Source organism: Delphinus delphis, chromosome 13, assembly GCF_949987515.2.
Source record: "Delphinus delphis chromosome 13, mDelDel1.2, whole genome shotgun sequence".
In the NCBI taxonomy this organism is placed as follows: Eukaryota; Metazoa; Chordata; class Mammalia; order Artiodactyla; family Delphinidae; genus Delphinus; species Delphinus delphis.
In genome coordinates, this window is record NC_082695.1 from 632,633 (window position 1) to 644,776 (window position 12,144).

The 12,144-nt window shown below is 62.9% G+C and overlaps 1 protein-coding gene across 7 annotated transcripts in view; it reads right to left on the bottom strand.

Moving 5' to 3' along the window:
• The window catches only part of FBRSL1 (fibrosin like 1), an 87,382-nt gene that overhangs the window by 14,423 nt on the left and 60,815 nt on the right, over positions 1-12,144 (bottom strand). For all 7 annotated transcript variants that reach the window (XM_060027826.1, XM_060027829.1, XM_060027830.1 and 4 more), the window contains exon 6: positions 143-188. In XM_060027826.1, the coding sequence (XP_059883809.1) occupies positions 143-188 (46 nt within the window). The remainder of the gene's footprint in view (positions 1-142; positions 189-12,144) is intronic.

The window sequence follows — 12,144 nt, forward strand, 5'->3', positions numbered from 1 at the left end:
ATCCCTCAGTAAATGACAGCACCCAACTCCTGCCTGAGGCTCTGCACCTGAAACCCAAGACAGCCTAACTTGGGGGCCGCCACGGACTTCAGGAATGTGTCCTGTCCCTTCCTAGAGGCCAGGAGCCCAGGGACACACGTACCTTTATCGGCTGCCGGGGCAAAGAGCTTCTCGGAGCCCACAGACGCCTGGAAGAAAGAGAGGAGGGTCAGAGGCCAGAGAGACCTACAGCGCTGGGGTGAACCTGGCCCTCACCCCCTGCCCCCGGCACCCAGGAAACAGGTCTGGGCAGGTTCTGCGCACACAAGGGCCGCCCAGCCTGGCAGAGCACATCCTTCTGTGCCCACAGCCCCCATGGAGGAGGGTGACCACGCCCAGGCCCAGCTGCAAGTACTCGGACACAGGTCATTGGCCTGTGATCAGAGAACCCAGGACGCCCCACTCGGCAGGGATGCAGGGGCTCAGCGGGGCCCTGCTGGGTGGGGAGCTAGGACTTGGGGATCGGGGCTCCGCTGGGCCTGGCACTGGAGGTGGCAGGGTGGGGGCAGCAGAGCTGGGATGCCCCCGCCCCCCAGCCCCAGGCTGCAGGACATCACCTGCCACGCCCCAGACATGCTGCGTCCCAGGTCTGGGGACCCCGGCCACCACTGATGCACTGAGTATCCACGTGGAGTGGGGCCAGCCCACTTCAGGAGGGAACGTGGCAGTTTCTGACAGGCCCCTGGGCCGCTCGGCCTCTCCTCTCCTGGGGAGACGCCCCTGTGTGTGCAGGGCCTTGGGAAGGACAGGGAGGATGAGGGTGTGGCCCACCCGCTGGCTCGCGGCCGCAAGCCCGTAGGCTGTTCTGAGCGGACCTTTTCTTCCTAGCTGGTGTTGTTTTCAAACAGTTTCGCTGAGATATGATTCACATACCATGTAACACGCCCACTGGAGGCACACAGCTGTGAGCAACCATCACCTCAACCTGTTTTAGAACATTTTCAGCCCCAAAAAGAAACCACATGCCCTTCAGCTATCAGTCACCCCAATCCTCGCATCTCCCGCCGCCCCGGGCACCACTACTCTGCTTCCAGTGTCTCCCGATGCCCCCATCGTGGACGTCCTCGGGGAGAAAGCAGACAGTGGTTGCTGTTGGCGTGGGGTGACTGAGTACCAAAGGGCATGAGGCCTCCTCCCAGGACGTCCACTATCAAGAAAGACAGAAAACAGCCGGGGCTGGCGAGAAAAACGTGGGGAAACTGGAACCCTTGTGCGTTGCTGGTGGGAATGTTAAACGGTGCAGCCGCTGTGGAAAACGGTATGGAGGTTCCTCAAAAAATCAATCACAGAACTACCGTATGATGCGGCAATCCCACTCGTGAGCATATGTCCAGAGCACTGAAAGCAGAAGCTCCAACATGTATCTGTCCACCCACGATCACAGCAGCATTATTCACAAGAGCCAAAACGTGGAAGCAGGGACTTCCCTGGTGGTCTAGTGGCTAAGACTCTGCGCTCCCAATGCAGAGGGCCTGGGTTCGACCCCTGGTCAGGGAACTAGATTCCACATGCCAGCAACTAAGAGCCCGCCTGCTGCAACTAAAAAGATCCCACATGTGGCAACGAAGATCCCGAGTGCCGCCACTAAGACCCGGTGCGGGCCAAATAAATAAATACTTTAAAAACCCCCAAAACCAAAAAAAACAACAAACGTGGAAGCAACCCAAGTGTCCATAAACAGATGGCTGGATAAACAAAATGTGGTGTATACACACAATGAAATATTAGTCAGCCTTGAAAAGGGAGGAAACTTTGACTTGGCAGCAACGTGGATGACCTTGAGGACGTGATGCTCAGTGAAGCAAGCCAGTCGCAAAAGGACAGATCCCGTGTGCTTCCACGATATGACGCCCCCAGAGCAGCAAGTCCACGGAGACAGGGAGCAGGCTGGCGGGTGCCGGGGGAGGGGCGGGGCATTAGTGTTTGACGGGGACAGAGTTTCAGTCTGGCAAGATGAAGCAATTCTGGAGCTGGATGGTTGCACAGCGATATGAATGTATTTAATGCCCCGAGCTGTACACCTAAAATGGTTAAGATGGTAATTTTGTTATGTGTATCTCACCATGATAAATAAAAACCTTAAAGAAAAAAGCGTGAAAGAGCTCTCTGGGGGTGATGAAAACATCCTCTGTCGGACTCTGGTGGGGGGTATGTAGTGGGATGTATTTGTCGAAACACCAAACTGTACACTCAGAACAGGCGCGTTTTGTTTGCACGTAAATTGTGGTGCAAGAAAGTCAATCGTGAGACGGGGACTGAGGTGAGAACAGACTGACAGGTGAACAGAACAGAAACAGGAGTCCCAGACAGTGACGCACACAGGAGGCCCAGCGCAGGCAGGGCCCGGGTCTGTGGGAAAGGGCAGGAGCTGCTCGGACTGAGGCTCCCCAGGCCCGTGTCACTCCAGGCCTGCTGACAGCAACGTGCAGAGCGAACCGTGAACAGACCGCTGCGCCCCTTACACTCGTGCTGGGCTGGGGCCTCCTGCCTAACCACGCCCCGAAACCCCGCACTGGGAAGAAAACAGGTGGCAAACGCAGCCCGAAAACACAGGCCCACGCTCCTCGGGCTGGACTCGGACCCGCACCAGAGGGGAGTCCCCAGCGGAGGATCCCCCGCCCAGGGGAGCGGGGAGCTGAGGCCCGGCGTGCCCTCTGCAGGGAGGCTGTGGCTTTACCTCTTCCTAAGGGTGTTCCCGAGGCATCCTGCGTGGAGCAGCCTGGATCGTGGCCTTGCCCGAGGAGACCCCCGGGGGGTGGGCGGGGATGGGTGGGTGAGGGGTCCACCTGAGCTGGGGGTCCGCGGGGTCAGGACGGCATAGTCAGCAGCGCCGGCCCTCCTACCGCTCAGGGCCAGGATGGGGACACCTCACGCCGGCTCACTCTGCACTAGGCATGGCCCCAGCTCTGCTGGGAGCTACGGCCAGGGGCCCCCAGAGCCCTGTATCCTCCCGCAGAGGCCCATGAGTCACCGTTCCTCCCACCCAAAGAACCCCAGGCCTAACAGGACTGGACCCTCGCCATGACCCCAGGAGGGGGTCCTGTTGACACTCCCACTTGAGGCCACACAGCCCGAGTGACAGCTGCTTAATTACTAGCTGGTCTCGTTAACACTCTCGCAAATTAATTCTCCACACAGCAGCCGAGAGTATCTTTAAAAACCAAACCAGAACAAGTCACCCTGGACTGAAAACACTCCAGTGCCTTCCCACCGCCCCAAACTACAGTGTGAGCTTCTCCCCCTGCCCCGAAAAGGGTGTGGCCGGCCGGCCTGTCTGGGCCCTTGACCCAGTGGCTTCGGCCAAGTCCCCACAGGCCTTCCCAGACCCCGTCAGTCTGAGGGTGCCCCGCCCCCACTGGCGCACGTTTAAATCCTCTTCGCCTGCTGCCCTGCACCAGCGGGAGAAGGGCATGAGTGGGCAGGGCTGGCGCCGCCCCAATGAGATGGGCCAGAGCAGGGGCAGCCACTCTGCTCTCCGGAGGCCGCCCCCTCAAGGTCTCCATCACCTGAGGCACCGACAGCCCCTCCGGGCCTGGGGGTGGTGCTGACCGTGCAAGCAGCCCACCCCAGTGCCTCATCGGGCGCTATCAGCAGGTGCAATGAATGAGCTCAGCCTGCAAGCTGTCATTAGCTCCCAGGGCTGTGGTCGCTAGGCCACTGGGAGGGGGAGGGGCTACTCCACGGCAGGTCGGCGTGTGTGCCAGCCCTCACCTGATACAGCAGGGCACCCCGACCCACCAAGGCTGGGGTCGCAAAGGAACGTGGTAGAGGCGTCACTGTGAGAAAGTGCGTTTGCTCCTGCGGGGCAGGACTGCCCTCGGTCCCAGACTGGGGGTGGAGGGAAGAGCGGCAAGTCCAGTTAAGGCTGCAGGCGCCGCCGCTGCCCTGCCCGAGAGGCCCAGCTAGGCCAGTTCTGGTTCACTTCAAGGCCCCAGAGCCAGGAGGTGGCGCCCCAGACACTGGGAAAGTGAAAGGGGAGCACAGGAGGGAGTGGAGGGGGGCGAGGAGCGGCGACGGGGAGCGTCTTCCCTGGCCCTGCCAAGCCCTGGGATGCCACCCGGGCAAAGAAGGGAGGCAGGTGGCAAGGCCACTGTCCCCTGTCCGTCCGGTCCTCACAGCCACACTGCCCAAGTTAAAGTTTGCTCAGGGAAGCTGAGGGATCCAAGTCCCCACAGGGGTCGTGGGCAGGGACCTGGCAGGCTTCCACCGCACGGCAAGGGCCGGGATACCGGGCCAGGCACAGCCAGGCCCACTGGAGAAGTCTCTCAACAAACAGCCACAGGCACCCTTAGCTCCCAGGACCTCTGAGGCCGTGGCTCAGGTTCCAGCCCTTCCCAGCACAGGCACAAAGCCACCCCTGCTGGGACTTGGCCCAGGTCGAGGTCCCTCGGTTCTTTCCCTTCCAGGACAAGGGGTCCGGAGCCGGCCAGCTGACCCAAGGCGGGTGGGCAGCCCTAGCGCAACCACCAGATCTGTGCTAATAACTTCCCGAGGATTATCCACTGGGACTTGACCCAGGCAGCGCCGGCACCCTCCAATCCTGGCACTGAGCCGGTGTGGGTGTGAAAGGAAAGGGTCACTTCAGGCCAAAGTGCAGGTTGGAGGTCCCCGGGCTGCAAGTTCAGGGTCCCCGTGGAAGAGGCCCGCTCCGTACGGAGAATGTCAGGGTCAGCACTCTTTCCCCGGAGATACGCAATCCCGGCCGCGGGCGGAGGTCAAGGCGCGCTTTGTTTGCGAGGACCCAACCTACGGGGCAGCCTCGGGCCAGACACGCGGCACAGACTCCGCCGGCCGCGCCCCGCCCCAGACAAAGAGCTCCAACTCCGGGCAGGTGAGCGCGGCGGCGGCCGGGAACCCGGGCGGCCGAGCCCGCGCCAGGGCGCAGACAAAGGCGCGCGTCCCCCAGCGCCCTGCCCCGCCTCCGCCGCGGGCCCCCCAGCGCCCTGGCCGAGGCCCAGGACTCTCTGCGGGTCTGCCGCCACGTGCGCCCCAGGGGCACAGGCGGAGGTACGTGGGGTCTCCGCGCGCCCGGCTCCCGTGAGAGACGGAGTGAGCAGAGCGCCGGGGGCCTCTCCCGCTCCCCGTTCCTATAGAAGGGGCGGCTGCTCTCTCAACCCCGGCCCCCAAAGTCCCGAGTTCCTCCCCGCAGCCACCAGCGCTCACTCACCGCCCGGGCGCCCCGGGTCCGGCGCGCTCTGCAGGCGACCGCTGCTAGTCCTCGCACCGGAGCCGGAGTCGAAGCTGGGCGGCATGGACGCGGGCCACCGCCAGCCTCGGCCCGTCGAGGTGGCCCCTCTCCCGTGGCGCCCTGCCTAGCCGGAACCCAGGCCGGGGGCGCGCGGGGCACGCATGTCCGCCGCGCCGACTCGGCGCGCTCCGGGCGGCTCTCGGTGCGCACTGGGCTCCCGGACGCCGTCGGGCGCGGCGCAGGGCCCACAGGCGGCGGGGACGGAGGCGGCAGGCTCACTGCTGGCTGGCGCGCAGGCGGCGGCCAGGGAGCGCGGCGGGGCGGGGCGGGGCGGGGGCGGGGCGCGGGCAGGCCCGATTAATCCAGCCCCGAGACGCAGATCTGCCCGCACGGGGCCGCGGACTTGGGTTCGAGCGTTCGCCGTCCCATCCCCGTCACCAGGTCAGAGCGCGCGGTGCCAGCTGTACCGAACGCTGTATGGGCCGGCTCCTCCGACGCTCACAGCAACGAGTATGGATGGCTCCTACGCCCAGTTTACAGGGGGGAAAACTGAGTCACGGAGCGGCGAGGTCGAGGAGCTGGGACTTGAAGGAAGGACAACAGAGCCCCCACATCTGTCCGATGTAAGCTCCGCCCTCAGTTTCACCATCTGCGAAATGGGGATGCAAAGTGGGAGAAGGGGTCCAACTAGTTACTGTAATTGCGAGTACACGCCAACCCTGACCACTACTCCGGAGCCACCTGGCCGCTCCGTGGGCTCAAACCGAGTTCAGATCCAGGGGGAACAACCGCCCCTTGAGAAGGCCGAGTATCTGCCCCACATGGATCCAGGCCCACGGGGTGGCACCTAACATTCCAGAGCGCGCAGGTGCAACACCAGGACGCCAGCAGCACAACTCCCAATCATGAAACTTGCTGTAAAACAATCCACGGAGGGTAAGGGGGCCGAGGGGCTCCTGGAAGGAGTTTGAGAGCCCACCTCTAAGCTGCTGTGGGGCTAAGGCCACCAGGAGGTCAGCTCTGGCGAGGCATCCTGGGACCCACAGCTTAGAGCCCAGGTTCAGGGCCTGCAGACGCCTGCCCTAAGCTGGGTGATCAGAGGCGGGTCCATTCAGCGGGGAAGCGCGCAGCCATTCAAACGGGACCCTGGGACACAGCTCCAGAGCCTCGGGCACTGGGACAGCGCTCCCTTTTCAAAAGGCGGCAAAACACAGGCAGACACATGCACTCACACAGCCCACAGTTAATCTCCAACCGTAAAAAAGAAATGGCCAACGGTGCCAGCCTCTAGGTGGGGCTTTTAAGTCCTTTTGTTCTGTTTGAATTATTTACCAATTACATATATTCCCCTTACCCCGCCCCCATAAACATCATACCACGAAACCCTGTTTCCTGCCATAAAAACAGCACATATGTGGCACCGTGCTGAATGGCTTCTAACCATGAAATCACTGGGCCCTCACGCCTATCCCTTGAGGACATACTATTGTCATCTCCGTTTTGTTGATGAGGAAACTGAGACAGAGAAGTGAGGTGACATGCTGGAGGCCACGGAGCTGGTATGTGGCAGGGCTGGGATTGGAAACCCGGCAGTCTGACCCTGGGGTCCGTGGGTTTAGCCAAGACGTGCTCTTCCTCTAGGAGAGCAGTAGAGACTGGTCCTGGGACGTGGGATTCTGGCGGGAGAACCCTGACTCCCAGGCTGGGGGGTGGCTGTACCTCAGGGGTGGGTGTCTGCGGGCCCATGTGCCCCCGTGCCCACTGCACCGTGCCCCAGCAGGGTGTGAGCTCTTGCACTTGGCCCAGCTCCAAGGCCTCTGGCAGCGAAGGGGAAAGGTGTTCATGCAGTGGGGTGTCCTGATCTACCCCTCTGGGGTCAGCAGCAAAAGGGCCCTAAGCCCAGAAGTCTGTGAACCTTACACAGCAAAGTGGAATCAAGGTTGGTCAGTTGACCCGGAGATGGGGAGACGATGCCATGGGCACAGCTTAATCTCAGGGTCCTTACTAGTGGGAGGAGAGACGGGAAGACGCTGCCCTCTGGCTGTGAAGATGGAGGAAGGGGCCGGGAACCCAGGCATGTGGGCGCCTCTACAAGCTCAGAAAGGCCGGGAAGGGATTCTCCCTGGAGCCGCAGAGGGGCCGGCCCAGCCCACAGCTTGACTCCCGCGGGGACACTCCTGTGGGACTTCTGGCCTCCAGACTGAGAGATAATAGTGTCGTACTCGGCTGCCGAGTTGGTGACAACCTGTCACCGCAGCCACACTCAGCTACACTCACAGCCAGGACCCCGACCAGGGGACGGAATGCAGAACAAGCCGCCCCATCGGCAGGCCTGAGTCAAGCTCACAGCCTAGTGGGAGAGAAGGGCCACACACAGGGAGCCAGGGAATACGAGTGCAGATGGGGTGGACAGACAGTAAAGGGCAATGTGAAAAGCAGTGACGGGCACTGATCTGATGGCAGCTGGGGGAGCCTTCCCATGAGGCGCGTCTGAGCTGAGGCCTGAAACATGAGAAGGACCAGGCTACGCTGAGGGGAGCTCAGGGAAGAGCCTTCTGGGGCGGCCACAGCCAGTGCAAAGGCCTTGAGGCAGGAACAACCTGGCAGGGCCAGCCAGGGAGGTGGGGTGGGGCACGGGGCCTTGAGGGCCATGAGAGAGCTTGGGCATTTGTGTTGAGCAACAGGAAGAGATGTGTGTGGGATCTGAGGAGGAGACGGACGATGAGGTCTTTAAAAAGACCCCTCTGTAGGATCCGCCACAGGGCTGGGTGGGGCGCAGGGAGCTGGGCTAGGAGCTGCAGTGACAAGCAGGCATGGGGATGACAGGGGGCAGGTGGTGGGGCCCCTCCAGAGGTGGGGACAGGGGCTCTCCCACTGGAGATGTCAGCTGGCAGTGGTTACGGAGCTTGGAGCTCTGGGGGCGGTGACCCTGGTGCGCCAGCTCAGGCCACCTCCCCCAGTTGAGCAGCTGAATCCTCGGGGCCCCAAAGGTACACTGCATCATCATGTCTCCTCCGGATGAGCAGCCGGGCTGCACCCAGTCTCTCCCAGCTACCTGGAGACCCCACCCCTGGCAGTAAAAGTTTCCTGGAGCCCGTGGCGGTGGGGAGAGCGGGTGGCACCTGAGGGCTGGGCCAGCGCCGGGAACCAGCGGGAGCTTCTAGCAGCTTCTCCAGCCGCAGCCCGGCCTCGTCTCCCGGTCCAGACCAAGCCCCTGGGTCTGACCATCAGGTCATGGTCAAGGTCTCAGTGTGCCCCCCGGCTCCTCTCCCACCACAGCCTGACCTTGGAGGAGCCTGTCTTCCCGTAATGACGCGGCTTCACTTCAAACATCATTCTTAAGACCACCTTGGGCTCTCATGGTCCTTGAAAAGGCCGCAGTCCTTGCCAGGCTACCTCTGAGCCACGGCACCGCCCTCTGGTTTGGGAGTAAAGTCAGACCTTGGGCAGGACTGGCTTTAATTCTGTTTAGAAAGGAAAGTGGCTGTGATGTGAAAGATTTAATGAGGTTAGAAATCTAGAAGGAAACGGGGCGGGACTAGATTACCAGGAGGGACATCCCTGTGCGACTTCCAGGCCAAACAGAGGTAACCCACTCAGGGCCCGCGCGTGGTGGGCAGGGCCGACAACCAATCTTAGAACCACATCTGTCATCGTTACACAGAGCAAGGGGGAGGTGTCGTCACAGGGGCCATGGAGGGGCTCCACCCACAGCCGGGGGGCACTGGGAGTGCCCACCCCACGGCCAATCAGCCACGTCAGTTGCTGGGCTCCGCTCGGTTGGGCTAAGGCGCTGACAGCTGGCCCGCTCCCTCGTGGCTGCCTCTCTGGGGGGCAAGTGGATGCAGGGGCTGCAGACGAAGGCCTGTGGGCCGTGTGACAAGGACACCTGCCGAGACAGGGTCCCATGCGTGTGAGAAGGCCAGTGTGGCTGGGGGGGTCACTGGGGGGATGGGGGCCAGGCTTCCTGGGCTGGGCTCCCCAGCCTCGGTTCATCCTTGCCGAGCTGCGACTGTGGCCTCACACAGAGCGACCCCGTGGCTGTGGACCGGAGCGCAGACGCTCTGGGCCAGGCTGGCGGGCTCAGCGGAGGGGAGGGCGTGCGAGGCGGGGCGGGGTCCAGAGGGTCCTCGCTAGCTGGGCATGTCCATCATTGGTGTCCAGTGTTGGGAAAGAAGCAAAGGCCAGAAAAATCTACAAATGCTCACTAATGGGCCGACCAAGGGTGAACTCAGACCCCGCTCAACGCTGGCTCGCCCTCCTTCCTGACCAGAAAATGCAAGTTCAGTGCAAAATGGCAGAGGGGTAACTGCAGACTGTGCCGAAGATGTGAGGGTGCGTGCAATTGGGAAGACCCTCTGGAAAGCCTTGGAGGAGGGAGGATCTGATGGGCTGGGGAGAACAGCCGCGTGGATGCTGCGTGAGGCTGAGTGGGGCTTCTAGGGCGCAGGAGGCCCCGGGCCCTCTGCAGCCCTCAGCGCTGCGGCCACGACAACCCTCTGCGGTTTGTGCTGCCCGTGAGGCCGCTGCGAGCAGGCCAGGGCAGCCCGCTGTGGCGGCTGAGTGTGGCCCCCAAAGACATGCACACCCAGAACCTCAGGATGTGACCGTGTTTGGAATTAGGGTCTTTGCAGCTGTGATTCAGGATCTTGGGGTGAGTGCACCCTGGATTGGGGGCCCAAGTCCTATGACTGCATCCTTCTGCACAGAGGAGACACAGACACGGGGGTGCGGGAGGGAGGCCACGTGACCACGGAGGTGGAGATGGGAGCGATTCCACGAGCTAGGGAAGCCTGAGGCCACCAGGGGCAGGAAGCCTCCTCCAGGGGAGCGCGGCCCTGCCCACACCTTGATGCCAGGCTCCCGGTCTCCGGGACGTAGGAGAACAACTTCCTGTGGTTTAAGCTGCCCAGTGTGTGGTACTGGGGTCCACTGAGTGTGCGGTGGGCACCCTGACCAGCCCATCCCTGAGGGGAGTGGGTTCTCAGCTGGTGTCTAATGCAGAAGCCATGAGCTCCAGGTATCAGGAGGGGCGTGTGGGCACTGAGCGCACCCGTGTATGTGCACACGCGAGTGCCCACTGAGTGCACGTGTGTGCGACACTCCGTGGGCGAACACGCGCACGTGTGCGGGTGTGAAGGCGTGCGTGTGTGTGCGCGTGGGAGCACGCGCGTGCGCGACGCAGGGCAGGGACGTGCGGCGGCTGCCTGTCCCCAGCCGCGTCTGCGTCTGCACGAAGGCCACGGAGGCCTGGCTCTCTTCAGCCAGAGCAACGGCAAAGCCCTTCCTCTCGGGGCGGCGCCTCCGGTCCTGCTGGGGACCCGGGGGCACAGCGCCGTTGTGGCGCTGATCCAGCTCTGCACAGTGGCAGGGCCGGGGTGTGCAGGGACGGGGTGGGGGGTCTCGGCCGCCCTCTAACCCCTGCCCCAGCCACCTGACTGGTCCTCAAGCTCTGACCATTTCTGAAAGCATCTTCTTGTTCTACGTGCTTAGCCTCTGCCTGTGCCCTGACCAATCCGTGGTTCCCCCAGGTAAGGACCACCCACCTCGCGAGCCTGCACCAGGCCCCTGGCGCCCCCGCCCAGTGAGGCCCCCTCCGAGGCTAGCAGGGCAGATGTCGTCTGAAGGTGCTACGACCCCTCCAGGCACAGAGGGGTATGGACACCCCAGGGCCAGAGGACAACCTCCCTGTAAGCGCCCAGGCAGCCCGGTGCATCCCTGCGGGAGCCCGGGGAGACCTGGAGGTGGATGCGGGAGCTGCCCGGGGTCCTGCTCAGCTAGTTCTGGAAAGGCCAGGGCAGGGGAGGCAGCAGGGGCAGCTGGCCCCCACCGTGGAGGCTTCCTGCCTTCTCCTCCAGCCTCCCGGCTCCTCCTCGGCCTCAGCGTTCCCATTCAGCTGGAAGGTGCAGGTGCAAGTCCCGCCCGGCACTCAGGTCTGTGTGACCCCAGCAGGAAGTTAAACTCTCCGCACCCAGCTTTCTGCTGAGCACAGCGGGCACTCCCACCTTCGCTGCTGTGCCGGGCCTCACGCTACACGGCGCTCGTGGACGGGGCCCCTCGGGTCGGTGCCCACCCCCCATTCTCTGTCCCTGGCGGCCATCACACCTGTCTCACGTATGCTGGGAAACCCCTCAGGCTCCTCAGACCCAGCACCTCCCAGACTGAGGCCCTCCCCTACCTCTATCCCGTGGCGTCCTGCGGCCCCCCACGTGCCCAGGGCCGTCCCAGGGGAGCAGTGGGTTCCCGAAGGCATCAGCGGGTTCTAGCGTCCCAGCCCACAGGCCCTAGTGGGCCTGGATGGACCCAACGTGATCACAAGGGGCCTCATAAGAGGGAGGCAGGAGAGTCAGAGAAGACGTGACCTCAGAAGCAGAGGTCAGAGTGACGAGGGGAGGAGGCTACGAGCCCAGGAACACGGCAGCCTCCAGAAGCCGGCCAGGCAAGCAACCACGTTCTCCCTGGAGCCTCTGGAAGGAAGCAGCCCTGCTGACGCCTTGGTTTTGGCTTAGGGAGACCCATTTTGGACTTCTGACCTCCTGAACTATAAACCTGAGCTGTTTTAGGCCACGCAGTCTATGGTAATTTGTTACAGCAGCTGTAGGACACAAGCGCCTCTCCCACCCCTGCATCCATAGCCCAGGCCTCCGCCCGCGCCTGCTGGGACTCTTGCAGTAGCCTGACGGTGCCTGACTCCCCCGAGGCCTCCGGTCCTGGCAGATCCTCACTCTGTACCTCGGGTTCCTCGCTGAGGTGGGGCTGCAGGACAGATGCCGCGTCAGAGGGTTATCTGGGGCGGAATGAGCTGACGCGTGCAGGGCCCAGGAGGCGCGGGCTACATTTCAGTCATCGGATCGTGGTCCTTGCTGGGACCTATGTGCCGCCCCCGTGCCTGCCTGGGACCCTCAGTGAGCAAACCG